At 44.5% G+C, this 22,564-nt stretch overlaps 2 protein-coding genes across 3 annotated transcripts in view; one reads left to right on the top strand and one right to left on the bottom strand.

The window, feature by feature from the left end:
- The window catches only part of LOC121458840 (cyclin-dependent kinase 15-like), a 61,202-nt gene extending 57,959 nt beyond the window's left edge, over positions 1-3,243 (bottom strand). Inside the window, exons 1-3 of the mRNA XM_041668164.1 lie at positions 2,937-3,243; positions 2,083-2,232; positions 1,786-1,880 (exon numbers count right to left, since the gene is read on the bottom strand). Of these exons, the coding sequence (XP_041524098.1) occupies positions 1,786-1,880; positions 2,083-2,232; positions 2,937-3,062 (371 nt within the window). The 5' untranslated portion in view covers positions 3,063-3,243. The remainder of the gene's footprint in view (positions 1-1,785; positions 1,881-2,082; positions 2,233-2,936) is intronic.
- A 7,924-nt stretch (positions 3,244-11,167) lies between these two features.
- LOC121458934 (alsin-like) overlaps positions 11,168-22,564 on the top strand; it is a 55,416-nt gene continuing 44,019 nt past the window's right edge. The window contains exons 1-4 of one of the 2 annotated variants that reach the window (XM_041668362.1): positions 11,168-11,267; positions 11,511-11,723; positions 20,325-20,402; positions 22,358-22,512. In XM_041668362.1, coding sequence (XP_041524296.1) covers positions 20,383-20,402; positions 22,358-22,512 — 175 coding nt within the window. In that variant the 5' untranslated portion in view covers positions 11,168-11,267; positions 11,511-11,723; positions 20,325-20,382. The other variant, XM_041668361.1, reaches the window with a different exon arrangement.

Below are 22,564 nucleotides of genomic sequence, written 5' to 3'. Positions count from 1 at the left end.
TCCTGCACAACACCACATCCGGCTATTTGCATAGCATTTCCATCGTATGGCGCTATATGCAAATACTGTGTCATCTTTTGTAAGTGATTTGAGCATCCATGGATTAGGATCCCCAGGGGTCAGGGTGGGGCCTAAACACCAGCTTCCTAAGTGTTTCAGGAGGCACGTTTAGTTAGCCCACATCAAACCCAGAAGTCAGGGAGCCAATGTCATCTCTACGGTGTTAGGTTCTGACTGTCCTGTGTTTGCAACCGCCTTGGAATCCATCGACTCACACATACTCCCGCCAGCTCCTCCCAGCCCTCATCCCCTTCCTGGGGGATGATTCTGACACAGGGAGTTTTTTTTTACTTGTTTTCCCCTGCTTGGAGTTGTCCTCTGTGTCCCTGCATCTAGTTCATCGTCACCTCCCTCAGATTCCCTGTCCAAACCTTTCTCTCTCGGTGAGGCCTCTTCTCCCTGCTCTTTATAAAATCGTGATTGCCTCGCTGCCCCCATTCCATTCCCATTGCACCCACCCCAAGTTTTTATTTTTATTTATTATATTATATTTTTGTTTATTATATTATGTATTATATTCATTTATTACATCATGTTTATTATAATATGTTTGTATTAATATATTATTTTATTATATTATATATTATTATATTCATTATATTATTTTTATTATATATGATACTCATTATATTATTTTTATTTATTATATTATAAACCTCTCTCCCCTCCTATGTAATATACATATATTTGCATGTATATAATCCTTTTGAGGTATATTATATATAGTAGAAATAAATTATTTTTTTCTTATATATAATACATATATTAGTCTTTTGTGGCAAGGTCTCATGATGGATCTAAAGCTAGTCTGGTGGCTAGCAAGCCCAACCGACCCTACTATCTCCACTCCCCTCTCTCCTCACAGCACCGGGACTATAGGCATGTGTAGCTCCACCTGGATTTTTATGTGGTTATGGGGATTTGAACCCAGGTTGGGAAGCATTTCTAATGCACTTTTATCCTATTACTTAGCTGAGTTTCTTGAAGGAAATATTTTACATTCTTAGGTCCTAGGGTAATCTATAGTCATGAATCAAATCCTGGTTCTATACAATAAATCTGAAATTGCATTTTCCTAGTCATTTTATTTTAACAAAGACAACAACAAATATACAAATTCTAAGATAAAAAATAATACTTAGTATTATGAGATTTGTACTTTTAAAATAAGACTACCATTAAGTGATGATTTTCTCTATTAGAATACCGTAAATTAAGGGATAAAGTTTTCCACCTTTCTTACCCTTTCTAGAAGGCAACCAGAAAGACCAGAATTCTGTCTTAGAACTGGTACCTGGGCTTTGGATAAACCTTCTTTTCCCCAGCCATTTTGTACGTTTCACAGGTACAGAAGATGCTGGCATAGCTTTTGCATATCCACACTGGAGATTTAGGAAGGGTCAAGAAACACTCTCTAGAGACACCTGACCAGCTGGGTTTCTCTATAGGTGGCAATTGTTCTTTCAGTCAACAGAGGAGAAAGCTTACCTTCTCCAGCAGTTGATTTTAGCTAGACAAGAACTGTGTTGTTGTGGGTTTGTTGTTGTTGTTATTGTTGCTGTTTTGTTCTGTTCTGTTTTCGGGGTAGTTAAAATCACATCTCCTTCCTGTTAGCCCAGATGTCTCAACACAACTCCAAAGGTTGTGAATGTCTGTGATATGTCGACGGAAATTTATAATGCAATAGGAGACACCCCCATCTACAGTCTTCGACAAGGGACTCACCTGCTAATCCCCTTGTAAACCTTGGCATAAGAACCTTCTCCCAGCTTCTCCAAGTTCAAGTAAGATGAGGCTGCCCCAAAGGGGAGGCTCTTCTTCTGCTTACAGGGTGGGGTGAGAGGTGGGAAGACAGAAAGAGCACTTAGAAAATAATGTTGACTTGTCTTTTCCCTAGGGGCATTAGACAGTATTGGGGGGTGGGGGAGGAACTCATACAGGCATCCCGGGAAGGCGAGGGCCAGATTCCCTTAGACAAGCACCCTTGAAATCCTTCCCGATGACTGTCAGTGGCTCACTCACCCATGGCAACCCCTGCCGCAGATTCTCTTCCTGAAAAGAATCACTGTTGCTCCGTGGCCTTTTCCTCTCCAGCTTCTGGTTACTGACAGCCTGGAGTCCCCTGGGGTAAAATAAAGCCGTGGAACATGGTGCTCCTTTTCTGTCTGTTAGCTAGAGGGAAAAGAAAGTACAGGAGCAAAGTGTGTATAAAATCAAATTTTGGTGGCTGGCGAAGTCTTTTCTCGGTTTTGTTTGCCTGTTGTGTTTGTTTGTTTGTTTGTTTGTTTCTAAGCTCCTTCCCCTCCCTAAAGGCTCCTCTCCTGAAAGTCAGATCCCTTAGAGACCACCATGGTACCGATCACTGAAATACCAAATTTCTCCTCCGCCTGCATAATTTAACTCAGTCTCCTTGATGAGTGTTTCCAAATTTCTCCGTTTAACTCGGTCTCCCCCATGCCCAACCGCTTCCCTACATGCTTAATGTAATATCTTAGAATAATCTAGTAAGGCACTGCTAATAATCAGGAGATAATTACTGAAACTGAGAATCCCCGGTGGACCTACCAGTATGGCAGCTTGCCCTCTTACGGTTCAGCCCTGCCATTTAGTGGCTCAGAGATGTCCAGAGAAGAGCCACTTTCTCTGTTTCAAGTCAAAAGAGACCAAAGCCAAAGATTACTCCCCTCTTCTGGTTTACAAGCACACCCCAAAACTTGATAACTACGGCCGTAAATCCTCTGTGACTTTAATAGAATTCTCTTTTTTATGAGTTTAGACCTACCACAGAGGACTCAGACCCTGCTGCAGAAGGGAGCGTCTGTCTGAACTGCTTGGTTTACCAATAAAGAAAGATGCTCCTCCCGGGATACAAATACCTCGAACGCAGCAGCCTCGGCGCTCCCAGGCTGGCTTCTCCGACAGCTGTGCGCTTCCCCTCCCTCCGAACGGTGGTAGCAACTGCATCCCGGCTGTAGCCTCTTTGCACACAGCTCCTGACCCATAATAGTCCAGGTTCAAGGAGAAAACCCGCACTTGAACGTCTCCCCATCCGCCTCTGCCGTCCTCCTTCGCTCCCTTTTTTGCCAGAGGTCAGCAGAGAGGAGCTTTAGCATGACTCACACGAGGGCTCCGTCTGGAGCAGCCTCATGACTTCAGCAGTTTTTGCTTTTATCAGCGCAAGGAGCAACGCATCAAAACCGCAGCGGCTGGCGTTCGCATGTGCACACCGGAAAACAAGGAGGCTCTTCCTGGAGAGAATTTTACTGGGTACATTGACTGCACTTACTCCGGCCTCAAGTCAGTGCTGTGACTGCACTTGCTTTTCGGGAATTCGCATTGACGTGTTTATTGGACTCCCCTTGTACTAGAGGGGGTCAACTCAGGAACATTTCATCCCTTCCTTTCTTCTGAAAACCTCTTGGTTTTTAATTTTTTTTTTCTTTTAAGGCAATGTCTCCCACAAGAGCCCAGCTATCTTTGAACTTGAGGCAATCCTCCTGCCTCATCCTCTCTAGTTCCGGGATTGCAGATGTGAGTCACATGGCTCGGGCTTGTTTTCTAACATTAAAACAAATTTGCCATCTAGGCGACCTTTAGAACCAAAGAAACCACAGAATGGAAGGATGATGGGAAGAAAGCTGAGGCTTCCTGTTCCACCTCTGCCTCCAAGTTAAAGTGCGTCTCCTAGTCTGACAGGCTACAGGCATTCTCTCATGTATTCAGACACTATGTAATAAACGCCGACGTTGATAATAGGCCACAAACAGCGATGAGAGTCAGTGATAGAGCGGTTTGAACGAGGTGTGTGCACATGTAATCTCAGTGCTTTGTAGGATGAAGTAGGAGGATGGCGAGTTCAAGACCAGCCTGGACTATGTAGAAAGATTCTTTTTCAAATAAAGAGGGAATCTCTCTCTCTCTCTCTCTCTCTCTCTCTCTCTCTCTTTGTGTGTGTGTGTGTGTGATCACACTTGCATGTGCATAAGGTATCTTCTCATTTCGCCCATCCCTTTGTACATTTAATATACATATAGTTAATGTTTAGTGTATGTAAACACCATATTAGTACTTGGTATTTCCAGGAATCTGGATCAAACTGCTTTGTAGTCTGTGATCTTGGGCAGAACTTTTGCTCTGTGAGGCACTCATAATATCATTGCCATTGTAATATGCCAACCACAGGATGTAGGTTACTTGTACACATGTACAAAAATTTCTCTGAGAAAAAGAGCTATGTTTATTGTTACAACAGCATTAATGATATCTAACATCTGAACTTTCAGGCGTTAAGTTTTAAACCTTGTGGGATTTAATCTTGAGCATGTACTTTAAGTTTTATTTCAAAATTTCTACAAGAAAGTAAGGTATGGGGCCCAAACCTGTGTTTTCAACACTTGGGAAACAAGATTGTCATGAATTGGAGGCCAGCCTGGGCTACAGAGTATCTCAAGACAAAGGCAAAAGAGAAACAATTTGCTACATAAGATCTAAGGCAAGTCTAGCCAATGATTTACTAAAAATTGAGACATTTATAAAGAGAGACCAATGACACACACAGAACAAAGACAAGATAGAAAGACTGTTACCCCTCAAATCCAGTTAAAGCTTGAGTGACATCACATTCCACTTGTTCATTATAATAAATTTTGTCAGAAATGTTCATTTCGGGGCTGGTGAGATGGTTCATTGGGTAAATGTCCCCACCACCAAGCCGCCTGACCTCAGTTCAGCGTTAGAACCTCAGATGGGAGGAGAGAACTGACTTTGGCCAGTTTTCTTAATTAAGTGGCATACACTTAATTAAGACACTGAAATATTAAAAAAAAATTAAAGAAGTGCTAGTTCTTTCCTCAAAGATTGTGGACTTTATCACAGACAAATTACATCCTAGCTGGATGGGGATACAGGCCTGGAGTCTGTGGCAGACTTTGGAACCTGAGGCAGAAAGATCCTGAGTCTGAGGCCAGCCTGGACTACATATTAAGACCTTACTAAAAAACAAAACCAAGGCCTGGGTTAAGGTAGTTTCATAAATTTTAGGTTGGTGTGTGTATGTAGGTTGGAGAGTATTTTACTCTGTAGCCCTGGCTAGCCTGAAACTCATTATGTATGTCACCGTAGCTTCCAACCTGTGGTAAGCCTCCTGCCTCAGCCTTCCAATTTCCAGAATTACAGGTGGCATAACCTACCAAATAAGTTTAAAATTTTTTTTAAATGACCAGCATTTGTGTTAGCTCACAAATATGCCTAATAGAATATCTGACTTTTCCTGTTAATTTTTTTGTATATGTGTGTGTGGAGGGGTGTAGATGGCTTATTACTTAGGTTTAAATTGCCGTTTATGTACTAGAGAGCGCTACTGAAGGGAAAACTAAAATATCCGTCAGAATTTCCAAAAATTAAATAATTCATGGTTTTCTGACGTTCGAGGAAAAACATCAGATGACCTTTGAAAATGTTTTCCAGCTCTGGGTCCAAAGCGATTGTTCCTGTTACCAAAGACTTCTAATATGGACGGGGATTGCGATGATTTCCCGGCAAACTGTAGGTCAGAGCAGTTTGTGCTGCAGACCGACTAGCCTGAGGCCTTCTGCAGTCTGATGGAAGTCCCAGAGGAGGCCCAGCCCGCCCCAGGCATGCGCACTGTCGCTGCCTAAACCGACTGACCCAGACTGAGCCAGGGCGCTCAACTGTGCAGCAAGACCCCCAGGGCCAGCTCAGGGTGGTTTAGCCCTGCCTGCTTCGCCCTCTTCCTTCCCCTCCTGTTACCCTGGGCTAGAGTTTACTGCTCCTCCTCTTTCTCTTCCGTCTTCTTTCCCGGGAAGCTGGGTTAGGAACAGTGGTAGCCTCCGTTCGTTCGTTCATTCATTTACTTTTTATTTATCTATTGATTTGATGTTTTGAGAAAGCCTCATGCAGTGTAGACTGGATTTGAACTTGATATGTAGCCAAGGGTGCCGATGAGTTCCTGGTCCTCCTGCCTCCACCTCTGAGTGCGGCTGGGATTACAGGTGTGTGCGCTATATCCAGGCTCTCTCTCTCAGTTTAGGTTCTCTATCATATTTTGGCTGTTGCTTTTCCTCTCTCAAATGTTGTAGATTCAAATTACTGTGTTTTATTTGAGAGCCTGTGTATTTCTTCAATTTCCATTCTGCTTTTTATTAAATTTAACAATTTTGGGGGGGATAGGATCTAATGATTTTTTATTGAATATGTGGATAATCACAGATGTTCCACACTACTAACATGAAAAAATGTGGTCATAAGTGTTAAAAATAATCCCTAACAGCCACAGAATGGAATCCCAGAAGTCGAACAAGATCTTTACTTGATGACCAAGTGATTGATCGTCACTGTACATCGTTAAGCGAAGGAAGAAAACGAAGAGCAATGACTATACCAAGTTACCAAGTTACCAAATTACTCTGGCCGTAAAGAAATGACACAAAAGACGTTGCTAATTTCTGTGCATTAAAAGGTCCCGGCTGTCTTTAGCATTGCCTGACAGCTTCTGCTCCGTCCTAATGGAACAACCTAGCTTGCATCCTGGTCCTTTAACACGGCGGTGCACACTCCAGTCTAAAAAGTAGGGTTAGGACCATTATTTAAGATACACACTGGAAGTTATTTCTACTTTCCAAGATGCATGTGTTGTGGGTATGTAAATACAAATAAATGCAAATTGCAAAACTAAATGTGCGGTAAAATCTGATCACCAGGAACTCTGTGTGAGACCTCACGAAACTCCCGCTCCCGTCCCATTCCAAGGGTGCCCGAGCCCCTTCTGACCCTGGTTTTGGGACGAGGACAGCCTTGTACCAACAGCACCACCTGGTGGCTGAGATGAGAACTGACTAGGTCAAACTTTTCCAAACTCCAAGCCTCGGCACACGTTCCAGCTTTCCTTAGACTTTGCAGTTCAGAGCTGACCTGATCCCACCTCAGGTAGTCTTTTCCTCGCCTTTACACATATCTCTTTTTTAATTTTTTTCTTTGTGTTATTCAGTTGTTCATAAATTTTTCTGAGTCTCCAACCTATCTTCAGCCTGACAGTCGCTAGCATCAACTCAGACAGCTGGGGCTGCGATGCTCGCCTATGGCCACACCACCCTGGCTGCCCTCCGCCGTGCCTGAAATGCACAGGCTTGAACAATGACCTTGAAAAATCGAGCATTTCAAACCTTTGTGCAAAACATTCAGTTCACGTCCTCTCTTCAGAAATACAGTCCTTACCAGCTCTTAACCCCACCCCCCCCAAGTCCGTTTGCTCCGCCATAAACTGTCTTCTGTGGTAGCCAAGTGGGGAGACGGTGGCTCAAAAATCAGAAGTGAAGTTCCTCAACCTAACATTTTAGACTCCTTGGATAAAAAGGCATCGGCTCAAGTCTGGCTGCTTCCTGTGGGCATGGGGCAACGTGGGAGAGGGGAGAACCGGGAGTTGGAGGGCTCACGCTCAGCGAGAGGTGCGGCTGGAATGGCATCCAGTTTACTGTCGTCCTGGAGACTTCAGGCAGCTATTTTCTTCCACAAGAGGGCGCCAGAGCTCAGGACGGAACGGATGGCTGGAGCAGGGAATCAAACTCGGGTCCTCTGGAAAGGAAGGGCAATCGGGAAATGAACAGTGCTTTTATTTGTTTGTTTGTTTATTTATTTATTTATTTTTGATTTTTCGAGACAGTGTTTCTCCGTAGCTTTTGGTTCCTGTCCTGGAACTAGCTCTATGAACAGTGCTTTTAACCGCTGAGCCATCTCTCTGGACGGTTCAGGCAGAAGTTTCTTGAGGGAGATGAGAAGGCAGGTGGCCAGGAGAAAAAAATATTTTGTTATTATTGGCCCTATGAATGGAGTTAGTCATGGGAAGAGTCATTCACTGCCAGGAAGAATGGAACAGAGAAGGGCCCTAGTTGTACAGGTGAGGCCTGGGTGTATAGTTGGGACACAAGAGCAGAGATAACCAGATTTTGGTTGATAGGTGTCCTTGATCTAGGAGATTTGGTACCAATGGTGAAGTCCTAGGAGCTGGTGCAGGTGTTGTCATTGTCTGGAGAGTGCTTTGTAAGTTGGCCCAGACAGAAGGAGTGACCTGCTTTTCTTCTCTGACTGCTAGAGAAAGAGGACAGACTTGGAGGCAAAGCTCTGTGGCTCTGGCCGGACGACCCTGGCAGAACCTTCACCTCCTCCATCTCATGGATTCAGAAGTTTAGTCCTTTAGTATCAGGGCAGCTGGGAGTACAGCAGTGTGCAGGAGAAATGGTGCTGGGGAATTCTACATCTTCATCCAAGGGCAACAGGAAGTGAGTGCTAAACAAATCTTAAAAAAACAAAAACAAAAGAAAAACAAAAAAACTTAGACCGCTGTTTTGTTCTTTTTTTTTTTTTCTCGAGACAAGGTTTCTCTGTAGCTTTTTGGTGCCTGTCCTGGAACTAGCTCTTGTAGACCAGGCTGGCCTCGAACTCACAGAGATCCGCCTGCCTCTGCCTCCCAAGTGCTGGGATTAAAGGCATGTGCCACCACTGCCCGGCTAGACCAGTATTTTTTTTAAAATATTTATTTATTTATTATATATACAATATTCTGTCTGCATGTATGCCTGCAGGCCAGAAGAGGGCATCAGATCTCATTACAGATGGTTGTGGGCCACCATGTGGTTGCCGGGAATTGAACTCAGGACCTTTAGAAGAGCAGGCAGTGCTCTTAACCACTGAGCCATTTCTCCAGCCCCCAGTATTTTTTTTTATTAAAAATTTCCACCTCCTCCCATTTCCCTCCCCCCCACTCCTCTTCCCCCTCCCTCTCCAGTCCAAAGAGCAGTCAGGGTTCCCTGCCCTGTGGGTTTATTTGTGTAACCCTGGTTGTTCTGGAATTTTCTCCGTGAACCAGGATGGCTTTGAACCTGCCTCTCCCACCTGAGTGCTGGGATTAAGGTGTGTGCCTCCCTGACAGGTTCCTATCCTCTTTGAATGAGGGCACAGAATGGTTCTGTTGCAGGACTGTAGGTGACATCTGCCTTCAGCAGACCAGAACAAACAGAGATTGCAGATTGTGACGACAAAGACTGTGAGATTAAAAAGCGGAAGCAGAGGTGGCGTTAAACTGGAACAATACGTGGAGATCTAAAACTGATACAGTCTTAAAGGGGAGGAGAGTCCTCAGAACAATCTCCACAGCAGCAGATGGTGGTGATGCGCGACTTTAATCCCAGCACTCGGGAGGGAGGGAGGCAGATCTCTGAGTTGGAGGCTAGCTTTGTCCACAAAATGAATTCCATAACATCCAAAAAAAAAAAAAGCAGTGTGCAAGAGTAAGACTTCGCGAGACAGAGTTCACTTGGAGGGTTTTCTTTTTATTAGGGGAAAGGGAACATAAAAATAGAGGAGACCGATCTCGGGACAGAACCAGCAGAAGAGGAGAGAGAGAGAGAGAGAGAGAGAGAGAGAGAGAGAGAGGAAGTAGGCAGGGCCCTTTCAAAAGGGAGCATAGTGAATGTGCACGGAAGGTACTCTTACTGGCTACAGCTGAGGATGTTTCCTGTCAGAATCCCCAAGGCAGACCAACACAGATGCCTGAATACCAACACAGAGCAACACAGAGAAACCCTGTCTTGAAAAGCAAAACAACAACAACAAAAAGTAGGTAGAGCCGGGCGGTGGTGGCGCACGCCTTTAATCCCAGCACTCGGGAGGCAGAGGCAGGTGGATCTCTGTGAGTTCGAGGCCAGCCTGGTCTACAAGAGCTGGTTCCAGGACAGGAACCAAAAGCTACGGAGAAACCCTGTCTCGAAAAATCAAAAAAAAAAAAAAAAGTAGGTAGAACGTTAGGCTGCACAGGAGATGAAGCAGAAAGAAAATAACTAAAGATGAAAACAGTTCATTTATTGGAGAGAAAGAATGAGAAGTGGAACTGAGAGATGGAAGAAAGGAATTTTAAGAATTGGGCGAGTCTCTACATGGATTAGAAGGATTCCTTTACACAGGGGAAGGATTAGTTTGGGAGGACCCAATATCTCTTTCCAGAAGTGGGAAAGGAAGGCTTAAGCTGCAGGGAGATTTTCAACAGTACTTAGGGAAAGGGAAGGAAATTCACCTTCAGGAGTCCCCTTTCCTCAGAAATGTAGATGAAGATTTTATTTTTATTTTTTATTAAAAGAGGTGGGTAGGCTAGAGTTCAGGAAGAGGTTAGGGAGTGTGAAGGTGGGGTTACCTGGGCAGGGAACTAGAGATGAATGTGAGCGCGGTGTACAGATGTACTGTTTTAGGCTCAGAAATACAGTTTGGCCACATGGATGTCTCAGTTAAAGCTGTGTGACCATCCTGAGAGGGGTGCAGGTGTTCTAAAGGGAGACACTTGTGCCCCTCCTTTAGGCTATTAAACTAGTAGGGTAACGGGACCCAAGAATTAGAATTTCCTCAAGAGTCTCTTGTTGGGGAAGGAAAAGATGAGTTCCTGTTGAAACCAGAGGGAACAGCGGACAACTAGTCAGTCCGCTTTGCAGGACAGACCAAGAGCTGAGGTTTGGTGTTTATGATGAGCAGAACCACACCTGAGCATATCCCTTGCCTTTTATTATTTAAACCTTGTGGTGGGGTGGGGAGGGGGCTCAGTCATTGGACTGAGCCCTTTGTTCTTCCTAATGTAGTCAGGTTGGAGGAACCAGTTGGGGCCCTGTATGCAGGACTTTAGATTCGGAGTATGTATCTATCTTAAATGGAGTAAGTGTCAGTTTGTAGGTCCAGTGCTGCACACTGCCTAGCAGCAGAGTTCGCTCTTGCTATGTTCCCGGGTAATGTTCCAGGGAGAGCTGACTGATGCAGAGTCCTGGAACCAGGACAAGCACGGATTGCTGCGGAACTGTGAGGCACGAAAAACCATTTCAACGTTGTATATTATAGAGGAGCCCCGAGGGAATCGTGACGGAGGACAACTCATCGCTTCCCGCCTTGATCTACCCTTTGGGGTGGACGCACGGCACACGCACACTCGTGAAGACATGACGTCATGCGGGGGGGTGGGAAAGCGATCTTCGTTAGGGGGCAATGAATAAACGAAGCTTGAAGACAGTTCGTGTTTTCAATTTTTTGTTATTTTTCTTGAGACAGGGTCTCGCCTAGCTCAAGCTGGCTGTGCGGCTGGCCTCCAATTTCTGATCCTGCTGATCTCGGCCTCACAAGTGCTGGGCTTGCAGACGTGTGCAGTCATGCTCCACGAGGTAAGATCTATCTTTCTTTCTTTCTTTTTTCCTTCCTTCCTTCTTTTTTCTTTCTTTTCTTTTTTTTCTTGCATCTTTCACAGTTTCGAGGAGGCAAACTTGCAGTAACCTCCCACCCCTAGCGCGGCCTACCGTTACCGTGGAAACGCGGAGGCCGCCCGGTCCGTTCCCTAAGTCTTCCGTTGCCGCTAAAGTGCGCCCTAGGACCAATGGTTCCGCCTTACCTCAGTCTCTTGCCTGCAGTCGCTGCTGCGTCCCAAGCAATCTTGATTCCTGCCGGACGCCGTCACCAGCTCCCGTTGGCTCCACCCACTCCGCGGGCCCGCCTCCTCTAGCCCCGCCCCTGCTCGGAGGCCCCGCCCCCGTGAATCAGCTGATCCGGCGTCCCCCGCGGTGCGGTCCGGAGTCGCGCCTGGCGGGCGGGCGGGCGAGAGCGCGGAGCTTAGGCAGCGTCAGGTGAGCCGGTGCGGGTCCGGGACGTCCCTGGGTCGGAAGGCGGGCGGCCGAGGTGTGCGAGCGGGCACTGCGCTGGCCTGCGGGCACCGCGATTGTCTGTGGAGGAGCCCCGGACGCGGTGGCTCGGCCCGGGTCCCTGCTGCTGCCGTGGTCCGGCTGTGGGATTCCTCCGTGTCCCCTCTTCCCGCCTCCGCCCACGCTGCTTTCCGCCCGTTCGCTCGGGAGGGTTTCTTGAATGCCCGCAGCGGGCGCGGGGCTGGCAAGCGGCTGAACCTCGCTGAGTGCCCGAGGTGGGTTTGCCCCCAGGATGCAGATCGCGGTGAGAAGTGGACGGGGGCTTTTGGGAGCTTTTGGTGGCTGGAAATAGCGTTTGTGGAAAATAAAAATAGTAATTGGTAGTTTGGCCAAATCCTATGCAATAATCCTCCAGAGGAGAGAATAAGCATCCTGAAGACAAGAAAAGAACACAGGGGCGATCTGGAGGAAATGGTCCTCACACTGATGTTGGTCCTCCAGGCAACAGGGCTGTTTTGCAGACAGGCAGCTGTGGGTTTGTAGAAGCAAGCTGCATAAGCAAGCAAGGATTTCTGTGGTGACCAGAGAGGAAAAGCACACTGGTTGAACTGGGGTGGCCAAGGAAGCGCTTTCTTTTTGGTTTGGGATGGAAGGGAGGGAATAACTGCTGTACCCAAATTCAGGTTGTTCGTATATTGCTCTTACATTTCTAGCGGGTCTTTAGATGGCTGTCAAGGAAACACTGTGTGATGTAGGTTTTTTTTTTTTTTCTCAGCAGGCACAGAAATGCAGCAAAGCCGTACTTTTCTGTTTTTGTGTGTTTATCATATACATGTGTTAGGTAATTGAGGTCAGTGAAAATTTTGCTCTTTATTTCGTATTTTTGATTCAGCGATTCGCTGTGTAGCTCAGTCTGGCCTAGAACTTGTGGCTCCCCTCCTGCCTCAGCATTCTCAGTGTCGGGATTATAGGCGGTCACCGCCATACAATGAGTGAAATTAGTATTTTAACCTTGGTAAAAGAAGCGCAGTGGTTAAGAGTTTTATATAGGCTTTGGAATATCTTGAACACATCTGTCTTTGAGGCTCTTTGCCTCAGTTTTCGTATCTCTACTCCAGACTTTCTTGGTGTTGGTACTTTTACATGTATGGCTCAGGCATCATTTATTGTGGTTCCCGGGCCATGGGAAATGACCAATATCTATTAACTGTATAGTTACTCATTTCTTCTAGTACATCGTGAGTCAGGCTACATAGTGACCTTTGCTTTCTAAGCAATAGGAGCAATAATATTTTGAAAGGAGCAAAATTGGAGTTTATTAAGAAAAGGGTATAACACAGATTTAAGCATGGCATTAAAAGAGTGGGCGAGAGACATCTAAGGATGGGCACAAGCTTCTCTCTTTAGAGTCACCAATAGATAGTAGGACCCTAAAGAAGACATAGGCTTCTCTATTGACCGTCTCTGATAGAACAACTATTCTTCATTTTAAGAAATAATTTTATGATTTTTATTTAGAGAAAAAAAATGATTTCAAGTTGTCCTCCAGTAACTTTGGCATTTCATAAAGGTATTTTATTTTATTTTTTTTTTTTTTTTAATATTTATTTATTATGTATACAATATTCTGTCTGTGTGTATGCCTGAAGGCCAGATGAGGGCGCCAGACGTCTTTACAGATGGTTGTGAGCCACCATGTGGTTGCTGGGAATTGAACTCAGGACCTTTGGAAGAGCAGGCAATGCTCTTAACCACTGAGCCATCTCTCCAGCCCCCCATAAAGGTATTTTAATATGGAAAATATGCTGATATAATCTACACCTAGTCAATACTTGTTACTTCCTGAATTATGACTAGTATTGGTAGATTTAGAGTTTGTAGTTAAATCAAAGCTGTTTTATAATCTTAAAATTTGCAAACATGGCCCAGTGAGATGACTCAGTGGGTAAAGGTACTCGTCATCAAACCTGATGGCTTTAGTCAATTCCTGAAACCCAGTGATAAAAGGACTGAGCTGACAGCCTCGAGTTGTCCTCGTGAAAAATAATAAATAAATATAATAAGTTTCTTGAAAATTCGAAAATAGTATCTATAGTAGTGTTCAACAGGTAATTTGGTGTTAAATTGAATTTGGTGTAAATTGAAAAATAAACCCGAGGTAATTTGGGAAGAAAACTTGAATAGTATTCACAAACCACATTTATTTATTTTTGAGACAGGGTCTTGATTTGTTGTTTAGGCTGGTCTAGAATTCTTGATTCTCCTGCTTCAGCTTCTGGACTGCTGGGATTACACACATGTGTGCTACCCACATACCCCTACTTTCTGGGCTGCTGGGATTACACGTGTGTGCTTCTGCACACACCCCTACTTTCTGGACTGCTGGGATTACACATGTGTGCTACCACACACCCCTACTTTCTGGACTGCTGGGATTACACGTGTGTGCTTCTGCACATACCCCTACTTTCTGGACTGCTGGGATTACACGTGTGTGCTACCACACACCCCTACTTTCTGGACTGCTGGGATTACACGTGTGTGCTACCACACATCCCTACTTTCTGGGCTGCTGGGATTACACGTGTGTGCTTCTGCACATACCCCTACCTTGGGCAGTTGGACTGTCAGGGTAAAGGGTATGGTGAGATATTGCTGGAGTTCTGGTTTTAGTTTTTATGTGATTAGATGAGTTTAAAACAACAGTAACTGATCCAGAGTCTTTGGCGTGGGGCGGCGGGGGGGGGGGGGGGGGGGGTTAGCCTTATGTATCCTAAGCAACGATACATAAGTCGTGAGCCCTGCTTGGAAGCTGCAGCGGAGTCAGAATGCTAGGGGTTCTCGGGAGGGTCGAACACAAACCCATCTTGAACTCTTAAAGTGCTGGGAGCAGATTCATCCACAGTGCTCTGGAAGGAATTTGGATATAGCCTGACTTACAAAGCTACCAAAATTTTATGAGGTCATTAGCATCTTATTTTGAATTGGTTACATTTGTTAATAAATGCATTATCCTGAGATATTTTAATTCTAACAATTAAATGTCAAATTCCAAGGCAGTGCAACAACTTATGCCTCTTATTGCTATGGCAATATTATAAAATATTTCCTGAGAATTTTACTTATTTTGGAAAACCCAAATTTTCTTTTCTTTTCTTTTTTTTCTTTCTTTCTTTTTTTTTTTTTTTTTTTTTTTTTTGGTTTTTCGAGACAGGGTTTCTCTGTAGCTTTGGAGCCTGTCCTGGAACTAGCTCTGTAAACCAGGCTGGTCTCGAACTCACAGAGATCCGCCAGCCTCTGCCTCCCGAGTGCTGGGATTAAAGGCATGCACCACCATCACCCGGCCTGGAAAATCCAAATTTTCAAACTGTGCAATAGGTACAGAAAGAACCTAACTGAGAGCATTCTTGGGCATTTCTGGTGCCATGGCCACACACCTTTACTTTTAGAGGATTCTGACAGAAGTGAGTTTGGTAGGTCTGGGTTAAAGCTGCAAGCCATTGAAAGAAGGGTTGGCTGGAGGGAAAGATTCAGAGGGTAAAGGTACCAAGCCTGACCACATTCGTTCAGTTCCCTTGACCTACATGGTGAAAGGAGACTGGTTTCCAGAATTTGTCCTCTGACCTCCACACATTAAACAAATAAATAATGTTTTAAAACCTAGCAAAAGTAAAAAGGAAAGAAAGACTATAAACTGAGTATTGGGACAGCCACCTGCAACTTCAGATCAAGGGCTGTGCCTTGCATGTAGGTTCTCCTTCAAATCTAGTCAGCTTGTTTGCAGTGGTTAGTGTGGACACGAGGCGTAAAAAGTTCACGCTTTCCGACCTCCAGCAGCTTTAAATGAGTGAAGACGGAGTTAGGACAGTTTCCCGCTAGCAGAGAATCGTAAGTCGTAGTAAGTTTCTTTTTTTTTTTTTTTAAAGATTTTATTTATTTATTATGTATTCAACATTCTGCCTCCATGTATGCCCGCATGCCAGAAGAGGGCGCCAGATCTCATTACAGATGGTTGTGAGCCACCATGTGGTTGCTGGGAATTGAACTCAGGACCTCTGGAAGAGCAGCCAATGCTCTTAACCACTGAGCCATCTCTCCAGCCCCATCGTAAGTAGGTTTCTAAGCCATTTTAGAGAGTGTTTTTGGGGAGGGAGGTTAGAATTTGAAGTGGCCATGACAGGTTTCCAGCCGATTCGCATGTCAGTCCTTGCAGGTTGCCATCCTCAGCCGTGCATGCTCGCTAAAGGTGTCAGCGGCAAGAAGCGGTTGTTGGCATCTGGGATATTTGTAGATGTTGGAGTCCACACATGCCTTGATCCACATGTAAACACAGTGACCAGGACTCCAGGATTTTACCCTGTAGCATACCAGAGTCTCTTAAATTACTAGTTACTGTATCCTCAGTATGAACTCTGGTTTAATACATTATAACAAATTGCAACTAACTCAGACTTCAAAAGGAAAACACTAGTTAGGTATAGTGAGTGGCTCATACATGTAATCTCAGAATTTACAAGGTTGAGGCAGGAGGATTGCAGATTTCAAAGCAACCTGGACTATAGTTATGTCTCTTAACTCCATTTTTTTAAACTTTTTCTTTTTGCGTGTGTGTAGACAAAAAAATTGTGGATGGCTACTTGAAAATCTAGTAATTTTGTGTTCGAGTCAACTAGTGCCGCTATGTAATCTGTGAATTCCTTTCAGTTTATGATACACTTGGCTCCTTTGTTTTATTGCTTTCCTGTTTTTGGTTTTAACATTTTTTTGAAACAAGGCCAGGAGTCCTGTGGAGCCCAGGGCAGCCTGAACTTGCTATAGCTGAGGCTGGTTTTAACTTTTGATCTGCCCACCTCTGCCTTCTGTGTTGCTGGGATTAAAGAAGTATGTCACCATGCCGAGTTTTTTTTTTTTTCAAAGATTTATTTATTATGTATAGTGTTCTGTCTGTATGTATGCTTGCTGGCCAGAAGAGGGCACCAGATCTCATTAGAGATGGCTGTGAGCCACCATGTGGTTGCTGGGAATTGAACTCAGGACCTCTGGAAGAGCAGTTAGTGCTCTTAACTTCTGAGCCATCTCTCCAGCCCCACCATGCCGAGTTTTGTAGCAGTATGATGCTGGACCCTTTTGGGGGCCCCCGCTACCCAGCTCCCAAAGGAATCACACACGGAGACTTTAATTCTTAGTTATAAATGTCTGGCCTTAGCTTGGCTTGTTTCTTGCCCGCTTTTCTTAATTTTTATTATCCCCTCTGCCTTTTGCCTCTTGGCTTTTTCTTTCTCTTACTTCTGTAAATCTGTGGATTGTTGTGTAGCTGGATGGCTGGCCCCTGGTATCCTCCTCCTTCTTGGCCTACTTCTTCTCCAAACCCTTTCTCCCAGTTTTCTCCTTCTATATATTCTCTCTGCCTGCCAGCCCCGCCTATCCTTTCTCCTGCCTTGCCATTGGCCATTCAGCTCTTTATTAGACCACAGGCGTTCTAGACAGGCAAAGTATCACAGCTTCACAGAGCTAAACAAATGCAACATAAACAAAAGTAACACACCTTGAAATAATGTTCCCAACACAGTTTGCCTTCCTATCATAATGTGTAAAGTTACTTATTTAGATGTGTGTGGGTGTGCTCACATCATGATGAGCATGTGGAGGTCAGAGAACAACTCTTGGGGGCCGGCTCTCCTTTCACCATACCGGTCCCAGAGATTGAACTCAGGTCATCGGGTTTACTCCCTGAGCCGCCTCGCCAATCCTCTTGCGCACAGAGTATGTTTAAAAGGGTACTCTGGCTCCTGCTAGGTACTGTGATCAGAAGCCCACTCCTTGATCTCTGCAGATGCACAGAGTTCAGAGTAAACGCTGGCTTCGGCATTCACTGCACATCGTGAAATGGACGTCTTACCAGAGCTAGCTGCCGTCTCAGACAGAGTTAGTCGCGGTTAATAGTTCTGTTGATCAAATAGCATCACGTTTTTCAGATTTACCATCTGTTTGCATGGCACCTTTCGTCCAACTTTGAAGGATCCAAACCATTCTAAATTAAGCTCTAGAGTAGAAAGTAATTTCCTGCAGATACACAGATGGGAGTAGTGAGAACTCCAGGAAGTCTGGAATAAACAGATGGACGTTAGGTCACCCTGCCAGTGTGGCTTGTTTGCAGAGCCGTGACCATGCCATGCCCTCTGCAGAAAATTGTAAATTTGGTCTCCGTATTATAGGGTCTGCAGAAATGGGGCTTCATTGCTTGTATTTGTGTGTGTGTGTGTGTGTGTGTGTGTGTGTGTGTGTGTGTGAATTTCGGTGCCTTTTAAGACATGAATTTTTAAATTGAAATCCATTCAACATTTCCTTTGCTTTTTTCTTTTTTTAAAATATTGATTTTTTTTTTAAAACTAATGGGTCATTATTTTTGTACAGTAATCTTTATTTAGCTCTTTTCCATTGGATGACTTTTTGGTCTTATGTTTTGAGACAAGGACTTGTAATGTACTCCGTTAAACTTGAACTTTTTCTTTGCTAATTACTAATTAATATATTTATTTATTGAGGTAGAGTTCCCGTAGCCCAGACTGGCCTTGAACCCACAATAATCTAGCTCTCTACCTTCCTAGTCCTAGGACCACAGGCACGTACCACCATGCCCAGCTTGGCTTTGAACTTTTTCACTCTCCTGCCTCAGCTTTTTAAGAGCTGGGGTTATGGTCAGTTGCTACTATGCCTGGGTTCAGGGTGTAGAATTGTATTTTATTTTACTGCTTAAGGGGGAATACTCGGGAATGAAGCCAGAGCCAGTGTGTGCTAAATGCTCTTACCACATAACTACATCCAGAGCCAGTATACTCTAAATGCTCTTACAACGTAACTACATCCAGAACCAGTGTGTGCTAAATGCTCTTACCACTTAACTACATCCAGAGCCAGTGTGTGCTAAATGCTCTTACCACGTAACTACATCCAGAGCCAGTGTGTGCTAAATGCTCTTACCACGTAACTACATCCAGAACCAGTATGCTCTAAATGCTCTTACAACGTAACTACATCCAGAGCCAGTGTGTGCTAAATGCTCTTACCACTTAGCTACATCCAGAACCAGTGTGTGCTAAATGCTCTTACCACATAACTACATCCCCAGCAGGTTTGGGTTTAGTTTTATTAAACTAAAATGGGACCTTCAAGATGCCAACAGTCTGAGTGTGGAATTACCCCAAGTGATTAAGATCTTTTTTTTTTTTTCTTTCTGGTCTTTCCTTTACCAGTTCAACGTGGTGTGTGTGTGTGTGTGTGTGTGTGTGTGTGTGTGTGTGACTTGTCCTTATGAAGTCTTTCCGATGCATAAAACTCCAGGTTTTGTAGGAACAACACTCTGTCATCCAGTTAAATGGCATCATTGGCGTTCTCAGTGGACAGCTGTGTTGGGAAGGAGCTGCACTGAGCTCTGGCGAGGGCTCAGCTTGTGACACAGGTGCCCGACAGATAGTTCATCCCTTCTCCGGTAAGCACACTGGGGCATAAGTAACGTTCCAGAAATTCTGAGCTGGTGATTGGTGATGGTGAAGGGCCTCTGTCTAGATCAAATGGCAAGTAGTGGGCCCAGAAACACCTTATTTAAAATCCAGATTGTTCCTAGCCATTTCAAGTTTGAAGCGTGTTAGCTTTGAATTGAGATTGATTTGGGGGAAATTACCACATAAGTTCCAATATATGGAAAATGTTATATTTTAATGAGGCACATAAAGTAATTTAATAATTATCAATTTTTGTTCATTATTGAAAATTAGGATAACTTGGATGTGATAAATCACTGAGATTTTAAAAAACCTTTCCCAGTTGGAATTTAAATTTTTCTGTATCCCAGAAGTACTTAAAAAGTAACCTTAATATGTGTGTTAGTTACATTTCTACTGCTGTGATAAAATACCATGGTTACCATGGTTACGACAACTTAGGATGTATTTAACTGGGCTTAGGGTGAAAGGAGTTTGTGCTGGCAGAGCAAAGCTGAGAGCTCTGGAGCTGTGGACAGAGGCAGGGGGTGCGCTCTGTGGACAGAGGCAGGGGTGCGCTGGGAATGCCTCTGGGCTATTGACACCTCACAGCCTGCCCCACGACACACTTCCAGCAAGGCCGCACCTCCTGACCCTTCCCAAATAGTTCCTCCAGCTAGGAACCAAGTATCCAAATAGATGGGGGATGTCTTACTCAATCTACCACAATCTGTATGTCATTTTTATACTGAATATGTTGATCTTCAGATTGAATTGCCTCCTTTATAATAATTTCTTAAAACCTAAAACATTCGTTGCCTGGAAGAGTTTGACTTCTTGCAGGCTTCCTCATTGTCTTTGACATTGTATTTGACAGCCAGCGGCATTTGTAAGCTCAGTGGGCAGGCTCAGTCCTGACCTGACTGGGTAGGCAGGCTCTGGAATAGTTGGAATAGTTTCTCTGAATATTTATCACTCTGTGAACACGCACTTGTTAGAGGTCCGCCCTCCCCCGCTCTCCCTTTGAAGGAATACAGTGGCAGAGTGTTCACATAGTCCTTTCTGCTTCCCGTTTATTATTTACTAAGCCGTGTCTTCTGTTTAGGTCTTGATAGAACTTCTGCGGCGGGAATGATTTGGTAATGGAGTATTCCTCCTGACCGATGGACTCGAAGAAGAAAAGGTAAGACCGTCTTCTCCTTGCAGACAGCTCCACATGGTTGTAGGGAATGTTTAGTGTGATTCTCTTTTCGGTGGTGTTACGTGGGAGCACATGGTTGCATTTGTGATTGGTAGGTAAAGAGACAAAATTATTTGAGTAAAGGTGATTAGAGAAAAGCTTCGTTAGTTTCGTATGCTTATAAACTCTTGTAGACATCTTTTCTTATCAGTGTTGTTTCAATCTCTCTTTTAAAAGGTTAAATTGTGACTTTCACAGCTTGTTAAACTGAATTATAATGTAAGGAAATATTATTTAGCAAAAGTAGAGACATTTTAAAAACCTTTTCTGCTTTTACTAAAATAGAACCTGTTATCTTGAAACAAGCAAACAAAAACACCGAGTGTAGCTGGGTGTGGTGGCACACATCATTAACCCTAGCGCTCAGGAGGCAGAGGCAGGCAGATCTCTGAGTTCAGGCCCAGCCTGTTCTCCATAGTGAGCTTCAGGCCAACCTGGGCTGTTATGTAGAGAAACCCTGTCTCGGGTGTAGGGAGGCGGGATTCTTTCTTGACAGTATTTGGAAAGTATAAAAGACTGTTGTCAGTTACAAATTTGATTCTTAAAATGTCTAAATATTGGAAAATAATAGAGGTTCCCCCCCAAAAAACTTGAACCAGGCAGCTATGGGTGATGTATATACTGGTTATCCCAGCACGTGAGCGGTTAAGGCTTGAGGAGCAAGAGTTTGAAGCAAGCCTGGTTACATAGGGAGATTCTGCTTCAAAAATCAAACGCCTATAAACACCTCCCACCCCAGTGGAGTTCCCATATAATCCAGCCGTCTCACTGTGGGCACATATCCAAAGGGAAGGAAGTCCATATCTTGAAAAGGAATATAGACTCCTCTGACAGTAGGAAAAATACAGCATCAGTGGTCTGTATTCAGCCGTAAAACAATGAAACCTTGTTATTTGCAGCAACATGCATGGGCATTTTGTTGAGTGAAATGAGTCAGGCATAAAGACACACACCACGTCCCCTTACTTACATGTGCAAGCTAAAAGTTGATCTCTTCAAACTAGAGGGCAGAACACAGGAGAATGGATGTGGCCAGTGTCCGTAGGGTGCCTCTGTAGAGGAAGACTGCCTTAGAAGGTCCTGTCAGGCTGTAGGGCGAACCGTAGATGGGAACAACAGTGTGTGTCTCACTCTGTAACTCGGACTGTTCTGCAGCTCAGAACGCCTGCACTGTGCCCCAGCCTCCCTAGTGTTGGGGTTGCCCTCCAGGGCCATCACACCCATTCTGTGTATTTCCGAATAGCTAGCAGAGAGGACTTTGAAGGCCCCAAATACAAAGAAACAAGTTATGTTTAAAGTAAGGAATGTGATCGTTACCCTGACCATATAGAATTAACACATTGTTGCACTTTCTCTGTATGTTCAAATCATATTTAAAAGCTGGAAATACAGGTGGGCTGGGGTAGAGCTCAGTTACACAGTGCTCGCCTGTTCCGTGTATGGCCTCGGGGTGGCCCCGGGGTCAGTCCCCAGCTCTGTTAGCGAGTGTAAATCCGTTAGCTTTACAGTCCACAAAAGGTGAAAGATTTCATTTCTTCGTATCTCTCTCATCAAATCAGAATGGTTTTGTGCTGCCAAATATTAATCATAAAAATATCTTAGACCTTATTGTGTAGAGGCCAGTTTGTGGGTTTAGAGTTTCTCCTAGCCCTTTATATAAAGAGTTTTGCTATCTTGGTCCTGGTGTCATTCATAACCAAAGTGTAAAGCGAATGCTGGACTGTCTGACCCAGCCATCCCAACGTCTGTGCTGGCAGAAGGTGCCATCTTGGAGTCACAGCCCTGCCTTCCCCAATACATATCCAGACATATAGAAGGAAAGAAGTCTCTTGAGGGCGAAAGATAACTGTTTGAGTTGTGGGAATAATTTTTATTGTTTTCTTTTTAAATGTTTGTAGCTCAGCAGAGGCAGAAGGATCCAAAGAAAGAGGCCTGGTCCACGTCTGGCAGGCAGGATCCTTTTCTCTAACACCAGAGAGGTTGCCAGGCTGGGGAGGAAAGACAGTTCTTCAGGCAGCCCTGGGTGTAAAACACGGAGTTCTTCTGACTGAAGGTATTTCACAGGGGACTTGGTGGCGCACGCCTTTAATCCCAGCATTCGGGAG

The sequence above is a fragment of the Microtus oregoni genome, unplaced genomic scaffold (assembly GCF_018167655.1).
Source record: "Microtus oregoni isolate MIOR12 unplaced genomic scaffold, Mior012 000018F_ref0000195, whole genome shotgun sequence".
NCBI classification, from domain to species: Eukaryota; Metazoa; Chordata; class Mammalia; order Rodentia; family Cricetidae; genus Microtus; species Microtus oregoni.
This window is presented reverse-complemented; position numbering and strand designations above follow the sequence as displayed.